Raw genomic sequence first — 20,815 nt, 5'->3', positions numbered from 1 at the left:
CAATGTCCCGCATTTGTAGAGAACAACCGATCTGCACACATGCTATGATTACATGATTGCAGACATGAGACCTGTCATGAGACCTAATAAGCTCCAACAACCACAACCTGTTATTATGTTATTATAACAAGTGTTAGAAATATTCCACCGTGTAAGAAAATCAAATAAAATCCTCCGTAAAATGTTTTATTCAGTTTTTTTTCCGCAAGTTTCATTTAAATTCAAAAGTTATTTTTGACAACTCGGAATCAAGTTCATCGTGTCGGAACGCCCCATCGACTCCGCTCTGTCTTGTTGTCTCTGACGTCCCCGTGAACCGCGTGGTATTAAACAGCGGCGCAGCGATGTCTCAACTGGAAAGTGGAACAGGAAACATCCCCGGTCCTCTCAGGATAGTGGGGTTGTCGATGTGCCTGGAAGCCATTACTTTAAGTCCTCCGAGCCTTCCAGGGGAAGTTCCACGGACATTTTCTTCTCATTTTCTCCTCTCGCCTTTTGGGATCACTTTGAGTCCTGCGATCTGAAAAATCCGGTGCTCTAAATATGCAGATCCAGTCATCATCGTCTCCCGATCCACCTCCTCGCTTCTTCCCAGATGCTCGCCCGCCCTCATGGGAGAACAACTGCTGGCTGTCATCTATAGGCACACTGAGTTAGAAAAAGAAAAGAAAAATGCATGGAAGTTTTCTATATGCTCCCCCCGCAAGATCATTTTACAACGGTAGACGTGCCTCTCAACACAACTGTTCCCAGGCAGTGGCGGGCTGCCAGTCTTATTACGGTCACCAGTGGAACAAATGTTTTCCCCTGTATAGACGCGGCTCGGTCGTAAAGTTATTCAAGCTGCTGAAAAAACACGTATACAAATTAAAATCCTCCAAATTAAAAATATTTTTGTTATTAATGCCCAGACCTTTTATTATAAAATTATTAAAGTTTAGTTTGACCTGCTAATACACCACAATTTGATACTTTTTTATTGTAAATTATTTTTGTACTCGCTGCGTGACTAATTTCTACAATTATTTGCAACGTAAATCTTTTTCTTCTCAACAAGTAGCTGAATCTTTTCCCACTTCTATTTTCACTGTATTCTCGATGTGTACACTATGTATAGTGGATATTTTAAGGATCAGTTTGCTAAAGTGAATTTCCTTTGGGTACAAACAGCTTGAATGCTCCTCTTCTAATGTTCGGTCAATTTAGAAGTAAATATGATCCAAAAAAGGTTTGTTTTAGATGGCATACATTAGCCTACTCCTGGTGTAACGCAGAAAGAAACGTACAAGAAATGTGCCTTTAAAAAAAAAAATATATATGACCGAAACACATTTTTGGGGATTGAGATAACATCCGCCGTAGGCCTCGCACATTCAGAAATGATCTCACTGAAAGCATTTCATGCCTGACATGAGTCCAGCCAGCGCAGTTATTTTGCTGTTATTTATTTCTCTGGTAGTGTTGAATCATAAACCGGCTGAGAGAGAGGCCTCACGAGCAGTTTGTGACAAATAAATGGCAAAACCCGGGCCTGAACTTCTGAATCTTGCTTTTTTTTGTCCGGACGGCTCGACTGTTGGAGCTCCCTCTCCAAAGATTGAGAATCTGTGGTCTGAGACGCGGGGAAAGTCGACCTCTAATTGTTCTCAGAAGCCGAAGGGGGTTGAGAAATGATGAGTTTGTGTAATGCATCAGCGGGGGCAGGAGGGGGGGGGGATGCTGATATGAGACCGCTCACACTTTGCTGTGAGGCCCAATGGGATGCTCCCCAATGACACACTGGTTGTGCTCAAGAAAAGAAAAAAGAAAGTCTCGAAAAACCCAACTCTCTTTCCTCGGCTCACTTTCAAGAGACGGACACTTTCTTCTCGTTTTAAATTGGGCTTGTCATGCGGTTTCCCCGACCGGGCTGCCGGGAGCCGACTGTTTCCACATCGCCCGATGTTCTCGACCCGTTTTTTTGGTATCGCGAAAAAATAAGGGTCCGCTTCTTCTGGCACTGATCACTGTGGTATTACACTTCCAATATTTTTTTTCTTCTTCTTCCCAAAAGCTAACACGGCCGTGCGCTCGTCTTCTTCTTCACGCCCTTTTGGTCTCTGTCACAGTTGCTTGGCGAGAGGCACATCTGCCTCCCTGTCACTAACACGACCCCGTAACCCCCCTTCTCCCCCCCGACCCTCTTCCACTTGTCGCACAAATCCAGTTTTGTGGTGCGCCGTGAGTGAGCGAATAGCATCAGCAATGATTCAATTGGGTAAAAAAAAAAAAGTAATTGAGAGCCGGCCCTGCTTGCCATCTGTCTGCTGAGATTACTACTTTCCGTGTAATTAAACGTGTGACCTTGCGGCCGCGGAGGGAGGTGCCAGCGAGCAGCTACTGCCAAAGAGCCAGGCCGTCGTAGATGAAGTTGGAGGAGGCTGGATATAAATTGTTTTGGGGGGGGGGGGGCTGTTGGTATGTTTTAACAGTTTAGCCCAGCTGCTAAAGATAGCACGGGCTGATGTGAGTAGAGATTAAGTAGCGGTCTCCTTTACATGGATGTGTCCTGCGCATGTCTTCGGTCAATTTAGCGATGCGAGAGGCGACCCCTGTGTGCACCCAGTGTAACCAGGAGAGGGGTACAGGCGATGGGCCCAAAGCGTGTGTGTGTATGTGTGTGTGTGTGTGTGGGGTCACGACAGGCTGAATAGAGGCTGCTGTTTTCACTCTGATTTTATGTGTGGTTTTGTTTTGACTCCTGAGGTTTGGTTTCCCTTGGACAGTGTCCAGAGATCACAAGGCCTGCTTCTCCTCAGCTCTCCTGCGAGGCCGAGGTGAAGGGCCCTGCACAGCTTTGTGATTGGATTTCAGTCCCGATCTGGTTGTTTTGCGTTGTAAACAGGACATTAAAGACGGGGGAGATGGCGTTTTAATGAGTCTTTCAGTCGGTGTGTGTGTATGGAGGGGTGTGTGTGTGTGTGTGTGTGTGGTTTTCAGCCTCCTCCATTGCGGTCCACAACGTTGTCCACACCCAGAGTCAAGAAGAGGAACTCAACCCCCTGCTGATGACATACAGTTCATACACAAACACAGGCACAACCGAACAAAAAGATGGTGTCTCTTGCAAAAAACCTCCATCCAGAGCTTGGAAAAAAAGAAAATCCTGTTTGTTCCCCAAAACAAAAATACCCATTTTAATGACTATGGTCGTGCTATGGTGCAGCCACAGTGCGGCTGGCAGGGCCCGGCTGAGGTGGCACCGGACACTGAGGATGGGGACACGGTCTGGGCCGGCCTCCAGGGGAATTACAGGGTTTTTAAGGAGAAGGAGGAGGAGGAAGAGGAGGAGGAGGAGGAGGGAAAGTCTGCCTCCAGTCCTAGCCCGGAGAGCTACTGTTCGCAGCTAGCCAGCTACTCCGTTTCATCTTCGCCCTCTCAGGACAATGCACTCTATGTACTCGCGTTTTTGTTGTTCCAAAGTTAAGTTTCATCGTTTCAGTCGGTGCATCTGCAGAAAAAGAAGGAAAAAAAGTGCCGTTCCTCATTTTCAAACGACGTTCTCAGTGTCGAGTCGACCACATTTTAATCTCCCACTGTTTCTGACGTCCCCTCTCACCTCTTCAGCCATGTCTTGCCTCCCTTTTCTCTCCTTCCACCTCCCTCGCTCCACCCTCCCTCTCACCATGTGCTCTGATTACCTCTCCAAACTGGCAATAAATTGATTGCCTTACAGAGATGATGTAAGCCTCTGCCCTAGGGTACATCAGGTTGGATTTCTCTCGCTTTATCTTGTAAAGCCTAAATTAACAGCTGGTTTGGTTGGAGTTCTCCTGGATCTGACTAAAGGATTAGGCTCGGTTCTCATGCGAGTCAATCCGGTTTGATTTATTGCAGGTCTATCAAAAAAGATCAATGGGAGTCCTTTTGAAAGTAAATCCTTAATCGCTCTTTGCACTTACGTGTCATCATTGTGAATTTCTTCCCCCTCCCGTCTATCTCGGGCTCTCTCCTTTCTCCATTCTCACTGCCTAATTCGTATTCTTCTCTTACACCGCTGCCTTGTCTCTTTTTATTTTATTTATTTTCCTTCATCCTTCCACACCCCGCCCAGCCCAATCCGCGCTATAGCGATCCGCCTCAGTCGATGGTATCACGGCGAGTCGTCGGATGGATTTTCCCCCGTTCTCATCGGGTCTCCATCGGGGCGAGGCGGCCCCGAGGAGCCCGGCTTTTTAGCATCCTCTGGTTGCGATCACCACCGAGATGAGACCCAGTTGCTGCCGCTCTCCAAACTTCACCTCAATAACGCCCCGTCACTCGGCTCTGGCTCGAGGTTACGAGGACGATGAAGAATTCATGCGCGTGTTGTCGTAACCGTGGACTTTTGGAGTCGAGCGAGTTGTTCGAGACGCGTTGAACTCCAAAGTCCGGCGCGGGTCGGTGCGTTGACCACTTCTTTCTCGCGGTCTCCGCTCCCCCCCCCCCCCCGGGCATCGACGCGCGCCACCACGTGAAAACAAGAGCGCTAAACCCACTCTCAAAACGTAATCCTCACTTTCCGTCGTCTCGAATGGCGGGCCGCTTATTTTCACATTCAGATGCACGTGCTTCCCTGTCGACAAAATGATATAACACTCAAACGACACCCTGCTGCATATTTTCCTCCAGACATTTGTAAAATGACCTGGCAGCTGCTGAGAAGTGGGGAGCGGAGAGCACACGGGGGGGGGGGGGGGGAGGTTAACATCCCACTATACTCTTCCTCCTTCTCCAGCTTTCTCTTTCTCCTCTCGTTCCGTCTCACTTTCTCTCGCTCCCCCATCAACAGGGCTCATTATGGGCTCTTCAGCCCTCCCCTCCCCCCGCCCCTTATTTTCCTCTTTCCTCCGTTTCTCAAGGCCATGGCAATCAGGGAATCTGTAATTTGTCGAATTCAACCGGCAGGACGGACCAAAGGGCCTCGGGAGGATGGATAAACGGCAGCGATGACGTGCCGATGAAGTTCAGGCCACACGGCCCGGTGATGGTTTCTCATCCCGATCCCCACCCGTCACCACGTTTTTCCTACATTTATACTTTGTCCCCGAATACTCATGAAGTCTCTTTTTCCTGCGTTGTGATCGTGCGCACGGCGCGGAGGGAGGTGTAAAGGTCTCCGGGCCGATCGATGTCAAATCCGGGCGTGTCCTCCCGGCGTGCTCGGTGAGCTGGACGGCTCGGGCTCGGGGCTGTGAGAGTGGCTGTTGAGGAGTGGAGGTTGGTTGTGTGTGAGGGGTGGGGGGGATCCACGGGAAGGAAGGGCTTGCTGTCAGCCAGCTGGACCTCTTAATCCCACAGCCTAGGGGAACGCCTTGTGTGTGTGTTTGTGTGTGTGTGTGTGTTTGTGTGTGTGTGTTTGTCTGTTTGTCTGTTTGTCTCGCAGAGATTTGTCAAGTTTAGCACACCTCTGCTCCTCTCTTTGGCCCAGCTGAGCCCACACTGTGTGTGTGTGTGTGTGTGTGTTGTGTTGTGTGTGTGTGTGTTTGTGCTCCAGTGAGAGACAACCAGGATTTCGTGCGCACTGTGTTTACTGTAGTCCTCTCTTTTAACGGCGCACTGTATATTTATGTCGAGACGACACAGCCTCTCACCCCCTTGATGTCGGAGAGGCGCTGGGGGGTTGGTGCGAGGTGGGAGTGGGGGGGGGGGGGGAGGCTGTCCCGCGTTGCTTGTTGAGGGGGGGGGGGGTTGTTGTGAGGGCAACAAACACTGCCGGCATCCCCCCCCCCTCCGCCCCATCATTTTTCACGCGGCTCGACGTCACACTGCAACTCGCCGGCTGATTGCGTCATCCCCTTGTCATTCATTAGACACAAAGCACACAATTTAGCCACATTCCATGCAAGCTTCCTCTCTTCTTTTTTTCTCCTCCCCCCCACTCTCCCTCTCTCTCTCTCTCTGCCCCACTCTCTCTCTTTTGGCGTAGACTTTTGCATATATCACAGGCTGGCAGGCTAAGAGCTTGGGACTTCCCCACGCCACACTCCAAGCCTTTGATCCTTTGCTTTGGAGGTAACATCAAAAGGAGAGGCATAGAAAGGCAGCTACTACTGTGAAGTTCAATGTTCAACTTGATGGCTTGGCTGAGGGCTTTTTTCCCCTCTCTCCTCCTCTCCCCCCTCCCTCCCTCCCTCCCTCCCTCGATCCCTCCGCTGCATCCCTCAGCTGACAAAAACACACAGTTGTAGCCAAGGTTTTTTTTTGTGTGTGTGCCTCTGACCTCACCTCCACAGAAACCTCTCTGGCACACAACAAGACCTCCTCCCCGTAAAAACTCAGATATACAGATGGGGTACACAAAGTTTTAATTTTCTTTTATTCTGATGGGGGGGGGGGAGGTGCAGTTCCAGCGCCCGGCCTTTCCCCCCCCGCCTCTCTTCTTCTTGCCCTCTCTGTGTGGATGACATGCAGCGTGGTGCATTGCAGCTGGTTGCATCAATGCCAGCAGCGGCGGCGGTGGGTCGGTTAGCTGGAGGAAAAAAGGGGGGCGTCACGCCATATTGTTTTCTGCACGCCCCTCTCTCTGCGTACGGATCCGTCCTTAATGTCGACGTCACTTCTTCTCTGAATGTGCCAGAAAAAAGTGTCTTTCATGAGCTTCCCTGTCTGACTGAGCCAATTAGCAAAGGCGTGTGGCCTGCTTTTCTTCTCCTCTTTTTTTCCGGCTCCAACTCTCTTTCTAGATAGACGCTCTCTATCACGCTACCGCGCGCACACACACACGGACACACTCGGACACACTCGCGCACACACACCGAGCACACGTCTGGTGTATCATTAGCTTAGTGTGCGGGGAGGCGTGCGAGCGCGGGCCCTGCCTTATCTCCATGTCAATCACAGCGTGTGTGTGAACATCAGTTGTAATGATTTCCATCCAGCCCGTCGGTGCGTGTTAGCGCCCGGCTTCCCTCGCCCCCGGAGCAAGCCGTTCCCCAGCTAATAGATGCAAAATTAAGCTGATCAATAGATGGCCTCCGCTCATTATTGACATGTTATCGCGGCGTGGGATTTTGTTGCGCGGGGGTTTTGTGCAGGGCTTGCTAGAGATGCAAGGAAAGAAGAAGAAGAAGAAGAAGAAGAAGAAGAAGGGGAAAAAAAGTTTGCTGTCTTTCCCCACTTTGTTTCAACCCTGCGGTGATATTACATTAAATTAATTTATTTTCACTCACTCTCACGCATGTAAAATATGTTCTACGCTGACGCCGATTTATTTGTTTATTACGTGGCCTACCGGAAGAGTGATCCTCTGCTCAGTGGAAGGAAATGAGATGGAGACTTTGTAAAACGGCGTATTAAAGATTCATCAATAATTGGCATGTGTGCTGCTGTTTGTGTGGTGGGGGAGGAGGGGGGGGAGGGGGGGGGGGCTCTCATGGACGGATCACCACGTGATTGAGCTAAGTGGTAATTAACCATGAGAGAGGTGTGCGTGTGTGTCTATCCTTATGAGCCCGTGTGTGTGTGTGTGTGTGTGTGTATTAAGATGCGGGTGTGTGTAGAGACGTGGGTTAGCGGGGCTGCAGAGGGTAAGATGGGGGGGCCGCATCGCTGCCAGAGTTGATTCGGAGGTGAACGCCGAGGCCGTGCGGTCAGGTTATGGAGGGGGGGGAGGGGGGGCGACACAGCCGCTTGGCCTGACCCTCCTCGGGTCTTATTGTCACGGAAGCGTCTCCCATTTTAATGAGCACCAATAACCAAGCCCTTATTACTTATTTATTCATTAAGCCACCGCGGCAAAGCGGCAGTACCCCACTGTGTGAGCGTGCGTGTAATTTGCTCTTTTCCTTTTCCTTCTTTCACGCACGATATCATATTAAACAGCACGTTGCGTAACCACGACGATACGTCCGTTTAAAGCTAATTGAACCTACGGCAGATGGCCTGAAGCCGATGAATTAGCCTGGATGGTTGGGTTATTGAATCCATAAGCTGAACTCATATTTGAGCTGAAACCCTTGAAATCCTGGGCTTTAGGTCTGCTGAGGGAGTCGGCCTCATGAATATGGAGGCTGAACTGCTTCGAGGTGTATGTGCAAGTGTGAAAGAGACACCGAGCAGACTGTGTGTTGGTTTTGTATGATGCTTTTGTGAAGATTAATTGCCGGTTGGTATGTGTGTGTGTGTCGCCTTCAACGTAATGCTTTCTGATTGATAATGTAAAGTAGTTCTGAAACTGGGCACTTTGCAAATGATGGAAAACAGGCTTCCAGACGCGCGAGAATTAAGTTATCAACATTTAATGGCAGGAAGGGTAAAACAAACATTCAAGGCTTCACGGTCGTGATCTTCATCGGCTCCTCCGCCCTCCTTCTGGCGTTGAGAATACCTGTGGAAGAGCCCCGATTTCTCTAATCCACGGAGTTTCATACTCAATGTCCCTGGCCCCGGTCAAAACGTCACTTCCGGTCAAGTCGCTAAACAAGTATTTTCACAATAAGAGTCCCGTCTTGTTATTGTCCGCATTAAAGTCACTTTCACAATAAAAGTCCCTTGTTGTTGTAGTAACTTGACGGAATTCAACCGGCCTCGTCAATCTATAATACTAACATACAGTCACTCTCATGCAATATACATTAATTCTTGCCATTTACATTTGCATAGAGTAAACATTACCCCTATGCTTCATAATACATTAATAACAATATCAATATCCTCCCTAATATTTTCTATTATAATATCTTTCTATATGTATTAATTTAAAACACGAGACCTCTGCAGATGTTATCAAAATAAACTATTACAACCTGACAATAACCACGCGTAGGCGGAATTGTGCGATAGCGCGTCGTGTTTTCACAATATGGGAAGTCTTTGCGGAGCCTGAGAGTGAACACGTTCTCTCCCTCTGAGGCATGTTTCATCGCTTCCTTATATCCAGTCTAGCGTTTAACTCATTCACAGTGAACTCTCGCAGAACAAAAGCAGACATCCGACATCAAGGGCAGCGCTCAGCTCTCCGCCAGCACAACGCCAAACGCGGCGCTCTCCAGCAGGACGTGGGCGCTGCGATCGGCAGAGCTCTGCTGCCGCTCACCTTTTTAACTCTCCCCTCCACGCCCCAAAACCCGGCTCCCTGCAAACAAAGGTAAGCATGCGGTGTGTGCACGAGTTGCCCAACCTCTTCTCCTCCTACCCCACGGCCTGGCCTTGCATAAGGGGCTCAGGCACGCCCATTCCTGCAGACGTGCCTGTTCGCCACCGTGCAGCCTGTAAGTAGGTCATCGTGTACCAGACTCCCGACCAGGAAGGTCCAGGAGCTGAACTTTGGCCTGTCGGTCCATGAGCCGACTTCCACTGAGCTGTGGGTCCTGGACAGACTCCCCTTATTAACCATCGTCCTGTAATTATACAGATTTTTAAAAAAGGAAAGAGAATAAAAACACAGCAAGAAAAAACAACTAAATCTACGACGCCACGTTCAGTTTTAATCGCGGAGACGTTTAAACACTCATCCACGATGTTTATGACTTCTCATCATTGATAAACGACTACATGTCCTCAGGGCTGAACCAGTAAATCCAGTTGCCTCGTGAATAAGTACATCTTGATATCCTGTCACACGGATGACTGACAATCTTCATGGGAAGGAAAGCAGAAGTTGAACTTTGTCACGTTGATCATTCGATAGAGCGCCGTAACACAAAAAGTCGTTTTTTAACGGTAACATAAATGATGTTTTAGTTCCAACATTAGCTTCCATTAGCTATTTTACAACTGAGCCCTTTTTAATTTGAGCATTTACTAATTAGAGTAGGGCGTATTCATGAGTAATCCCACTTAATTCAATGAACGTGCTACGATCATAACTACGATCAGACACTGTAATTATAAGAACTGCCGGTTTCATAACCGACAGCACACTCAGGTGTCACCCTAGTGGTCAGAGGCAGAGCTAAGAGTAAAGGAAAAGAGAGAAAAGGGGACGGTCGCCCACACAGAAGAGCAGCTCTGTGAAGCAGGAGAAGCACCTGAAGGCAGAGCCCGATGCTAAAGGTGGCAGAGCGCCTGTTCATTAGCGGCGGGCTGACGGAAGACCGGCCAGCTCCTGCCGGCCTTCACCCTCCCTGCCACAGTATTTATAGAGCAGCCAAGGCACGCTGTTAACGACCCGGGGAGAGCGACAGGGGGGGGGGGGGGGGGACGCTGTTTACTTCCTGAGGCTCGTCGAGAAGTCGCCGGGTTTCGGACCGCGGTCATGTCACCCTCCAGGGCTCCAGACTAACTTTTTTTACTAGGAGCACAGTGGCCCCTAACTTAACATTTTAGGGGCGCAAGCAGAAAATTTAGGGGCGCACACAGGGTTTTTCCTGGGTCAAAATGGGTCTTCGGTGCTCCCCAAAAACAAATGCACCGTCTATTCGTGCAGGTCGAGCTGTTGAGTGAGTGATCAGCAGCTGGCCGCTCGGTCCATTCACGCACCTCACAGTTGTGTATTGATCAGACAAGAAGACACGCTTATCAACTCCAGTGTTTCCCCTACTATTATAACAGGGTGAAATCTCCACCCGCCACTCTGTAATTTTCGTCTACCCCCCCCCCGTCAACAATTCTCGGCTCGTGACAGAGCGATGCGCGCGCCGACATCGAAGTTCGTAGTTTTTTTAATCGCAGACTTTTTTTTGCCTTAGGCGCTCGGGAAAACGGCTTAGGCGCGCGCCCAAATTTTCTCTGCAGGAAAAACCCTGACACACTATAAATCGACTTGCAAAGTTTTCCCATCATTTACTGTATTACTGATAAATAATTTGACAATATACAATCTTATGCCTGTTTGCCTTCATGAACTGCAAAACATTCACAACAGAGAACTCTTCAGAAGTTACTGTATTGAGTTTAAACATATTTTAAGAGAAAACATACCTTGAGCATGTGCATGTTGCACTTCGATGTGGCCAATCAAAACATTTGTTGGTTTCTAGAGATGCACCGATCAGGTTTTTGGTGCCGATCACCGATCACTGAAATCAGTATCTGCCGATCACCGATAATACCGATCACCGATCACGGTGTTGATTGAAGCATTCTATTTATTGTGTAGCATTATTGCCTAGGACTATGAGGAAATACATATATAAAGCAACTCAAACATTACCGATTTCTTTAAACATTTAGGACTTTTACTTTGAAAAATGTCCTAATTGATACATTAAAATTGTTTGATTGCTATTGTAGGGGATTTCAGATATGTATGGAACACATCTGCATTATTCATTTCCTGGAACTCTTGGGGAAATCTATTTACAGGACTTTTCTTAACATACAAAAGACTGACTAATTTTTATAAACTCTTCCTTGGTCCAGTAAAAATGTTTTAATGTTAGCATAATTTAAGCTAAATCTCAGAAACTATCTATAAAGATACAACATCAGTTCATTGTTTACTTTTATATGTTAGTGTATGATTTGTCGACATCTTATTTTGATAAACGGATGTTGTTTCACGTGGTTCTTTCCGCTAACTTTGCAAAACCGGATGTTGTCACTTAAATCCTTCCGCTAACTTTATCAAAACAATCACGCGCTCCCGATCGAATGCGTTTAGCGTGAGCATCAGTCTATAGGGGCAGACATGTGAGAGTCGGCTGAGTTGACCCAGAGATTCAACTCGGGGACGGGACGCCGCTCGGTGGTGAGGATCCCTCGTGACCTCTCACTCTGCGGCCCTCGCCTCGTTGAGTCTCCGCTGCGGTGCGCCTCTTTTCACACATTAGCCCCCCCCCCTCTCACACACAGGCCAGCCTTCTTCTTCTTCGGTTTTCGTCTCCTTTCTTCTTCTTCTGGAGTTAATGTCGGTTAGCAAACCAGTCATTCAGGCATTACCGCTAACTATAGTGGGCTGAAGTGTAGAACAAGTTTGTAAGCAACACAAATATTTAATAACAAAAAAAAGAAATCTGCTAATTTACTGGTCGCGCATGCGCGAGTTGATGAAAAATTTACTCGCACTGTGTCTAATTTTAGGCGCAAAATGCGACCATTTGGTCGCAGTCTGGAGCCCTGCCCTCACACTTTTCTTTTGAGAGCACACAGGGCCGCCAGGTGTGTGTGTGTGTGTGGAGTCTTCTCCAGAGTCTGTCGTCATTTTTTAATGATTTAATTAAAGATTTTTTCCGCCAAACGTTCGTCGAGTGGAACCGCTCGTCTCCTCGGGATTGTTCGGCCGCGTGTTGCGCAGTCCTTTGAGACTTTTCCCGGTCAATCAGCTGGTGTTTGAACAGCACATTTGTCCACACTCGCTAAGTAAACAGTGCCAGAGCAAAGCCAGACTTATCTCATGAACCGGTGCTTAAGGGAGCGAAACTAACTTCCAGAACAGGCTTGATAAAAGTCAAGTGTTCGTGGAATGAAGTGTTGAGGAAGGACGCCAAACGGATTTGTTCAAAACAAAGACGCTTTTTTTCGTCCGACATATAATAAACAATAGTGACCTCACAGACCTGTTCATGTCGCCTCATATGACGGGCTGATTAAAGTCTGAGTCGGGTGGAGAGGAGGGAGAGGTCATGTGCACATTCTGCAGACGCGTACGCGAAAGGTTTTTTTTTTTCCCCTCCTTTTTCTGCAAGAACGAGAAAGAAGGGGAGATGGAGGTGGAGCGAGTTGGCAAAGGGAGTAAGGGTAGAGGAGGTGAGGAGGAGAGGCGTTGGATCAGGTCGGCGGCCCCAGTGCCGTCGGGGGCCGGTGGAACCCCCAAGCGGTTCTGGCTTTGGAGTAAAGATGGGCCAAGCGGAGCCCTTTCCGCCCCAGGGCACACAAACCCCGGGCCTTCCCACATTCCGCCTTTTATTTTCCTGGTTGCAAAATGCCTCCGGCTATTAGAGCAGGTGTGTTTTTTCTCCTTCTTTCATATTAACTCATAAAATGTGCATTCGTAGAACCAAAGCAGTCGTGATTGCCGCCCTTGGGTCTGCTAACTTTTTCCCAATTGTGTCAATATGTTCTTGCAGAACACAGGTTCACAGAAACGGACCCGACGGTGTACGGCCGAGTGGGCGGGGGATCTCTCTTAACCAGGGGGATTTCAAAGGGTCCGCATTGGAGCAAGCATCACAGACAATGACAAACTACACGACGAATTACGTGTTTTGTTTGCTCCTTTTTTTGTTTTTTTTCACCTGTGAGTGGCGTCTCTGACCGGCCACAGATGGAGACAATACGCTCAGCGCTCGTTTTTAAGGGGATGACATTGTAGTCAAACTGGATGTCTAATCTCTGAAGCTCGGTGCAGTTTACTTGCAGAGCTTTGAATGGGCTCCTTTTACTCGCCTTGATCATTTCAGACTTAAATAAAGCTCTTTAGCATCGCGGTCTGATTGGTGTAATCTGCAAGCTGTCAATCCCATCTCTGAGCGCTCTCCTGTCGGCCAGAGCACGCTCAAATGTGGGCGGGCGTCGTTGTTGTTGTTGTTCAGGGGTGAATGGGTGAGTAAGCATGTACAGTATGCTGGGGGAGGAGGAAGAGGAGGAGGAGGAGGGGGTTGCTGAGAATGTACATGTGGATGACGTGGATGACGAATTAGGAGAGCTATGTCATGTCTGGTATACGAGGCGGCCACAGATGGGTCGAAGATCCAGCATCCATGGGCTGAATTATAAACCCAAGCTGCTCTCTGTCTGCCTGTCTGTCTGTCTGTCTGTCTGTCTCTCTGTCTGTCTGTCTGTCTGTCTCTCTGTCTGTCTGTCTCTCTGTCTCTCTCTGTCTGCCTGTCTGTCTGTCTCTCTGTCTGTTTTGGAGCCACGTTGGCACCCCGAGCAGCTCTGTTTGTTCGATTGGTCCGCGGCCGTCTGCTCTCAATCCAAAACAAAACCAACAAGCCGTGCGGCGGCCGCTGCTCTCGCCGCCGGGGCGCGTGTGATGAACACATCGGATGGAAAAGGAGCCGGTCGCCGCCAGAACGATCCCGCGCTCGCCACTCTCACTCCAACATGTACGAGTAGACCTCCCACCCCCGTTCTTTGTCAATAGCTCCTATTGACGTTTGGTTAATGTTTGATGGGATGTGGGGGGAAGAAATGGTTTATATTTGGGGCGGATCAGGGTCGAGGTTTTCGGCCAAAATGCTTGTGTGCCCAGCTTGTTGAATTCCTAACGGCGGCGTGCAGACGGCGTGAGGATGGCGTGTGAGCGCCGCAGCCTCCGGCCTGCTCCTCCACCGCGACGCAGGGACCGGGGCCTCGGCTTGTTTTCATCGCGATGATGTCCGGTGTGGATCTGGGTGAACACTTTGTAACTCGCGACGCGCCAGACTGCAGCGGTGAACAGCGAGCGCCTGCTCCAACATATAGGATGGATAAAAGTGCTGAAACAAGCCGCGGATTAATTGATCGACAGTGTTTTGTCAATCGGGTTCGGGAAAAAATGCCAAACTGAATTGATCCGGTCCTCTTTTTGCTTCTGGACCGTTGGTCGGACAAGAAAAACAATTTGAAGGAAGAAGATGATGATGATGATGATGATGATATATACCTTTATTCGTCCCACAGTGGGGAAATTTCAAAAATCACAGCAGCGGTGCATCAACGAAAACAAACACAGAACACAAAACCAAACACTAAATACTAATACTAAATATACAGGGGGAAAACAAAGTAAAGTGCAGAGTTTGCCAGGACCTCCAGCGATCTACTGCAGAGGCACATTTTCTGACAGATGTTAAAGACAAAATTGTGAATTGATGAACAAAAGAACAGAGAAATGTATCAATAATGAAAATAATCATGAGTCATGGGCTTTGTAAACAACCCCCCCCACCACCGCCACCGCCACCAACTCCCTTCCTGTGCTTGGGAACGCGGTGGAGGAGAGAGGGAAAACGGAACAGTGAGAGGGAGTTCATCCCTCTGTGAGGATTCAGAGGACTCCCTTGTCTTTCACTTCATCAGAGACAATTGAGTCATTCAGCTCCCATTGTGGGGCCGGGGGGGGGGGGGCGCAGGGTGGCGGGAGAGAGAAGGGGGGAGGCTGAAAGGGAGAGGGGAGAAGGAGAAGCCGTCTGCCGGAGCAGTCACTGGGTGGCTCTTACAGGTTGGGGGTCTGTCAAGGGGGGCGTGTTTGTGTGTGTGTGTGTGTGTGTGTGTGTGGGGGGGGCAGGAAGAGAGACAGAGGAGAGGAGAGAGTTATCCTGGAACTCCGGAGCAATTTGTCACATTGGAATGGCTCTTGAGTTACCCGGGGGGCCCCCCTCATAGCGGGGGGGGGGGAGGGTTTTCAGGTCGCAGAGTGGGGAACAGGGAGGGGCTTGCAGCAGCAGAGAGGGGTCAGGGGTCGTGGCCTACTCGAGCCCAGGCGGTGTGTCAGTTAGCAGGGGTGGGCGGAGGAGGAGGAGGAGGAGGAGGAGGAAGGAGGCCAACGGAGGGGTGGTCGGAAAGCGCCACGGCTCCGTTTTCCTTGGCATGCTTGTAAAAGCTGCAGGAGAGATTAGTCGGTGAGGACATTTGCAATAGCCGGCCTGAAGTGGAGCCACTTGTAAGGGCATGCGCCGCCGCGCCACCCTCCCTCTCTCTGTTGTCTTTCAGTGTCTCTCCACCACACTCGGGGGGGGCTCCTTACCCACCGACCCAGAATGTGCTCTCGCTCGACCCCTTCCCCGGCCGCAGCTGTGTTGGAATATTTGCATGTGTGAGCATGTGTGCACCACGCAATGGCAGGACTTTCCCATGACTGGATTCACAACCCCACCCCCCCCACCCCTCTTCTAGCCCCCCTGGCACCAGTGGACACTGTCTTGAATTACCTCATACATGACAGCAGCCCCGTCACTCCCTTCCTCCTCTTTAACTGCTACCCCCCCCCCCCCACAGCTTCTCCTCCTCTCTACCCCCTCCATGGCAATTAATACCCAGTGTGGGGGGTCCATAAAAAAAAGCCACAAGACCTCATCTCTGGAGTTTTTTTACATTTTTTTTTTTACAACCTTTCCTTTTTTCCACTCGCAGGAACCGACAAACAAGCATAAACAAATCCAGTTTTTTTGGGCCGTAAAAAAAACGTCTCGGGGTCGTAAATGCGCGGTAATGGCGGAGGAAGCAAAGTGTTTCTTTTTTCCTTCAGCGGGCTGTAACCGAGGACATGGAGTCAATAACTCCCTCCAGCATCGACCACTGGCAGGCACCCCGCGGTGAACTCTTTGCTAATTACCACTGATTTAGACACGGTCTCAGGAAGGGTCGCGACACACTCAACCTCTCACCATCTCGGACACACACACACACACATAGCCTCATATAGGCGTACAAACCAGCCTTACTGGATGAAAACACAACATATATTGGATCATGTATCTGCACCACAGCAGTCAAACTGCCATGAGAGAGTCAGAGCACTTTATCAATGTTTTTTAGAGGATTGGATGATGGTTTTAGAACGACGTGATGTCGATCACTCATGAAATACGACTGAATAGGGTTCAGAAAGCATATCGAAGTGGAGCCACACACTCTGAACCTGCGGAAAGGAGAATTCAGATTTCGTTCAGATGTCCACGTGGCATCGTAGGCACACATCCAAGTTCAAGTTCACCTGTCAGACTCTTTTAAGGGAATATCTGGCGTGTGACAGAGCGGCTCATGTCAAGGCTCACTTTACATGACCGCCTTTGTGGTACCAATTGAAGGTCACACCAAGGACGTCACCCGGCCACTGAGGGCAATATTTCAATGTCATGTAACTCGGTAGTTTCCCCTTTTGTTTGTTCGTTTGTTTGTATTTTATTCAGTCAATCAAATCAAATGCAATACAATATTATCCTATATAATATACAAAAGAGAAAGACTGAAAAGGTATAGGTAGAAGCAAAAAATGCTTATAAATTCCTATCCTAAATTGAAATCGAAATAAATCTGAAAATTAATATAAAATAAAGAAGAAAATAAAACAACAACAAAAAAAACCCAACAATAAACAAAATATATTTATATATCCTACCACATACATCTTCCTCTTTATGTGCCTTCAGGCTCTTCACCTTCTAGTGCTTTACCCATTCCAAAGGCCTCGGAGCCGAAACAGCTGCCGTGACCTAGTTCCCTCAAACTAGGTGGCAGTGACATTGACAAGCAGAGTCTGGGCCGCATACGACAGCAAGGTCAACACCGGGCAGTCAATGGCTGGCAAATCCACGGAGAACGTGCGTCGTCCATTCATTTTCACATGAATCTGTGCGCGATCTGTGCACGTTTTTTTTTCTGAAGATGGACAGATTTGTACTGTTGCTGTTTTTAAGGTCGTAAACCATTTTAGGTCGAAGAGTTAACACGGCACCGGTCATCACATTAAAAAGGACTCCACCCAGTTTATAACAGAGACACATGTTTCTCATGACCCATGTTTCTGCTTATCTGTTTTTCTTTCTGTGTGGTTGTGCACGTGTGTGTGAGAGTGAGAGAGAGAGAGAGACTTCTAATAGAGGCCAAGTCAATCATTTATGGGAGCAGTCAGGAGGTTTAGCCCCAGAGGAGCGTGGTGAGACGCCACGCTTTAACCTCTTTATGGGTTCCAATAAAAGTCTGACAACAGTCACATTTATGGCATGAGGTCATCTTGAGGCCATGAGCCGTGTACAGTACCTTTAACCTCTGCCCTCCCCCGACTCCAAATTAGTGACTTTATGTAATCCAAAAACGTCCGTCGGCTACTTTTTAAAAGGAGACATGGTTTTCTTTGTTTGTTTTAGAACTCCCGCTCACCGTGAAGCTGCCTGGCTATCCTCAAAAAGAGTTTTGTGCAGTAACATTTCTTAAAAAGTGTGTAATAGTTTGGTGCACACAGCATCCTCGGCCCGTCCACCATCCACCTTAAATAAACTTTTCCATGTTCTTGAGTTTTCATACCAATACACTTGTCAAGAAATGTCGTCTTTCCTTTTTGTCTTATTTTGAATGTTTTCTTTTGTTTCTTTCTGCATTATTAACATATTTTGTGTGTTTCTTTCCTTCTGTTTCCTTTCTACCATCCAGTACCTACAGATGAAATGGCCCCTGCTAGATGTTCAACAAGGAGGTCTTCAAAGTAGACAAGCACTTAAAGATGCCAGGTCCCCGTCACCGGCACACATCGTTGTAAGTAACACTCCGCCCGGTACTTTTCTTCTTTCTCCAGCTCTTCTTCCCTTATTCGTGACAGAAAGACAAACACGCCCTGCTTTTCCTCTCTCGTCCGTCCTGAAAACGTCTTCGGTATTAAAGCCCCTCCCATTTTTTCTCTAGATGTTTTGGTTGGAAAAAATGCACATTTGTTTGCATTTACCCGTAAATCCGTCACTAACACGCCCAGTCAGTTTGATTTAACCTCCTACTCGTGTTATACGTGCACATTCTGACAATGAAAGTTGTGTGGATCTCAGAGAGTAGCGCTTTGTGTCTGTTAGTGCCACGGTGGCAGGCCCAGCAGTCGTTCTTTGGACAGTGAATCCCGGAGAAAATGATAAACCGGCCTCGCCTCGTACTGAGCTGGAAGATTATGGAAAACGGGCCTTATGTTGACAACTTTCCCCCGAGAATGAGTTAAAGCTGGGCTGCTAACGCCTCGTCTTTGAGGGAAGTGTGGGGGCGTTCCTTCGACATTGATTACCCTATCCATGGAGTTGGAGGAGATGGTCAGCCATAGGGGCATACGCAGTACACACACACACACACACACACACAAAAGAGCATCCACCCCAGGCATGTCAATATCTAAGAGGCAAGCAGCTGTAGAGTGAACAAATTAACGTAAACTTATTAGTTAAACTAGAGGCATAAAGTTTTCAGGAGGTCAGCGGAAAGGTTGAACATAGGGAGGTCTGTGGTCAGCGAGCCAGGAAAATCAATGAGCGTGGCGATCGAGCAGAATCAGTGAGGTGATCGGGAAGGCCCTGGGCCATTATTGGACAAAGTTGTTACTTTTGTTTTGGAGTCGGGCATCATCTACATATCGTTGTGGAAATTTGAAATGCGCTTAGCGATTTCAGACGGAGACGCCTTCTCAGTTGGTGTGCTCATGAATATAATAACTCTTGTGGTGACCGCTCAGCGCCGGGGCTAATAATACACGGCTGACCCTTTTTTTGTGTACGCACGCGGTGCAACAACGCGGTTAGCAGTCGTCATGGAGCTCACACACACAGTTGAAGCAATGATTTTTTTTTTCTCACACAAATTACACCGACAAGACGGAGTGTCCTTCTGAGTGACTTTTGACATCTGATCAGTTCAGTTACTTTTATGGTCTGTAATAAATACCATCTCCAACCGATACTCAAAAGTTGGCAAGCGGAGGCCTCGTCGCTATTTCGCCCATTTAAGTTAAGCACGTCTTAAAATAGCAGGAGTCGACAAGGCTGTTTATTTGAAACAGAAACCTTGTGAAAAGTTGCATTTAAGACAAAGAGCTGGCGATGACAGCGTCATTCTGAAAAAACACAAGCCCAGCTTAGGCCCTCCTTATCTTCCCCTGCGATGCTCGTGTTATTTTTATACCAGGGGCCTCTTCTTACTCTGTTACTTTAGGAGACGCTGAGAAAAGAGTCCCAACTCCTATGAAGTCATTAAACTGGTCGTGGGCAGCAAAAGCTGCAGGTAAATACTTGCGGTTATATCCCGCTGTGAGTCATATGGCAGTAAATAAATACCACCTCACATCCATCAAAACTCCTGCTGTCCGCTTCCCTTTTAAAGGAAGTTGGAGAACAACAGTAAAGTGTAATGGTTGCAGGTCCAACTTCTAGGAACGCACTAATTACATCATTTTATCGACATTTCCGTTGTAATGTATGTTTTTTAAATGACAATGCACCATTTTGTACTGTTTTTTTTCTTCATTTTTGGCAAAATAAAATTCAAGCATCTATTTTTCACAACATTCACAGAAAGTTGTAGCCTAATAGAAACAGTCAGGCGTGCACCGCGAGCAGGCTTGGAACAAAGAGGCAACACCAGAACACAAAGTGGCTGTGGGGCGAAAACAAACTTGAAACAACAAAGATGGACACGCAGTCAGATGGAAACAATAAGCTGAAGCCCAGATCCATTCACAACCACACAACGTGTGTGTTATAGGACAAGACGATGCAAACACGGGGGATAACTGATGGATTAGCATGATGTAAAAACAAACATGTTGATAAAAAAGTGACTGACATGATGATTACCTCATTGTAATTCTATTCGGTTTTCAGCACAGATAGGACTTGAGCCAAGGACTCAAGGGTTGGACCTGGTCATGATTGGGATCTCATGTTTCTATTTTAGCCACAACCAAAAATAAAGTTAACAGTCTCAGCGTAAAAATAAATAAAAAAACCAGTTGGATTTGATGGTAAATAACTCAGCGTCTGCATTTTTAATGGACCTTCTGGTTTCTTTCTTTCTTCAAGCTTTAGCTCTAAGCAGAAGGCAAACACAGGATGGAGCAGAGGGAGCCCCGTTAAACTCACATGGCGATTAGTACCGACACTGATCAATACCAGAGAATATATTGTAATATTTGTGGTCGTATTGCCCAGCCCTGGTGTGATCCGTTTGATAGAATACACTCCGGCTGATGAGATCAGAGGGATTGCAGCATCGCTGCATCGGCACACATCTCGCCGTTAGCTCCGAGTGATCGAATTGAATGTGAAATGCAGCTTGTACCGTTGCCATCCTGCTCCGGCATCCACCTCCGACTGAGAGGGAAGTGCGATTGGATGTTTCCCTGGTTTGCATCATACCGGCTGTTGTACATATAGAAAAGACAGATTACTGTGGACAGCATCGTGAATGCCAACGATCACCTCACAGGGACTCCCGCTGGCGTCGCTCAATCAGCCGAGCCTGC

The 20,815-nt window shown here is 48.1% G+C and overlaps 1 protein-coding gene across 29 annotated transcripts in view; it reads left to right on the top strand.

Annotated features, from left to right (window-relative positions):
* The window catches only part of tcf7l2 (transcription factor 7 like 2), a 94,965-nt gene that overhangs the window by 15,374 nt on the left and 58,776 nt on the right, over positions 1-20,815 (top strand). For all 29 annotated transcript variants that reach the window (XR_008833478.1, XM_056429276.1, XM_056429279.1 and 26 more), the window contains exon 4: positions 17,977-18,078. Coding sequence is in view for 28 of the 29 variants with exons in the window: in XM_056429276.1 (XP_056285251.1) it covers positions 17,977-18,078 (102 nt within the window). In the remaining variant the exon portion in view is untranslated. The remainder of the gene's footprint in view (positions 1-17,976; positions 18,079-20,815) is intronic.

Source organism: Pseudoliparis swirei, chromosome 13 (assembly GCF_029220125.1).
Source record: "Pseudoliparis swirei isolate HS2019 ecotype Mariana Trench chromosome 13, NWPU_hadal_v1, whole genome shotgun sequence".
In the NCBI taxonomy this organism is placed as follows: Eukaryota; Metazoa; Chordata; class Actinopteri; order Perciformes; family Liparidae; genus Pseudoliparis; species Pseudoliparis swirei.
Note: the sequence above shows the minus strand (reverse complement) of the source record. Positions and strands in the feature narration are given on the sequence as shown.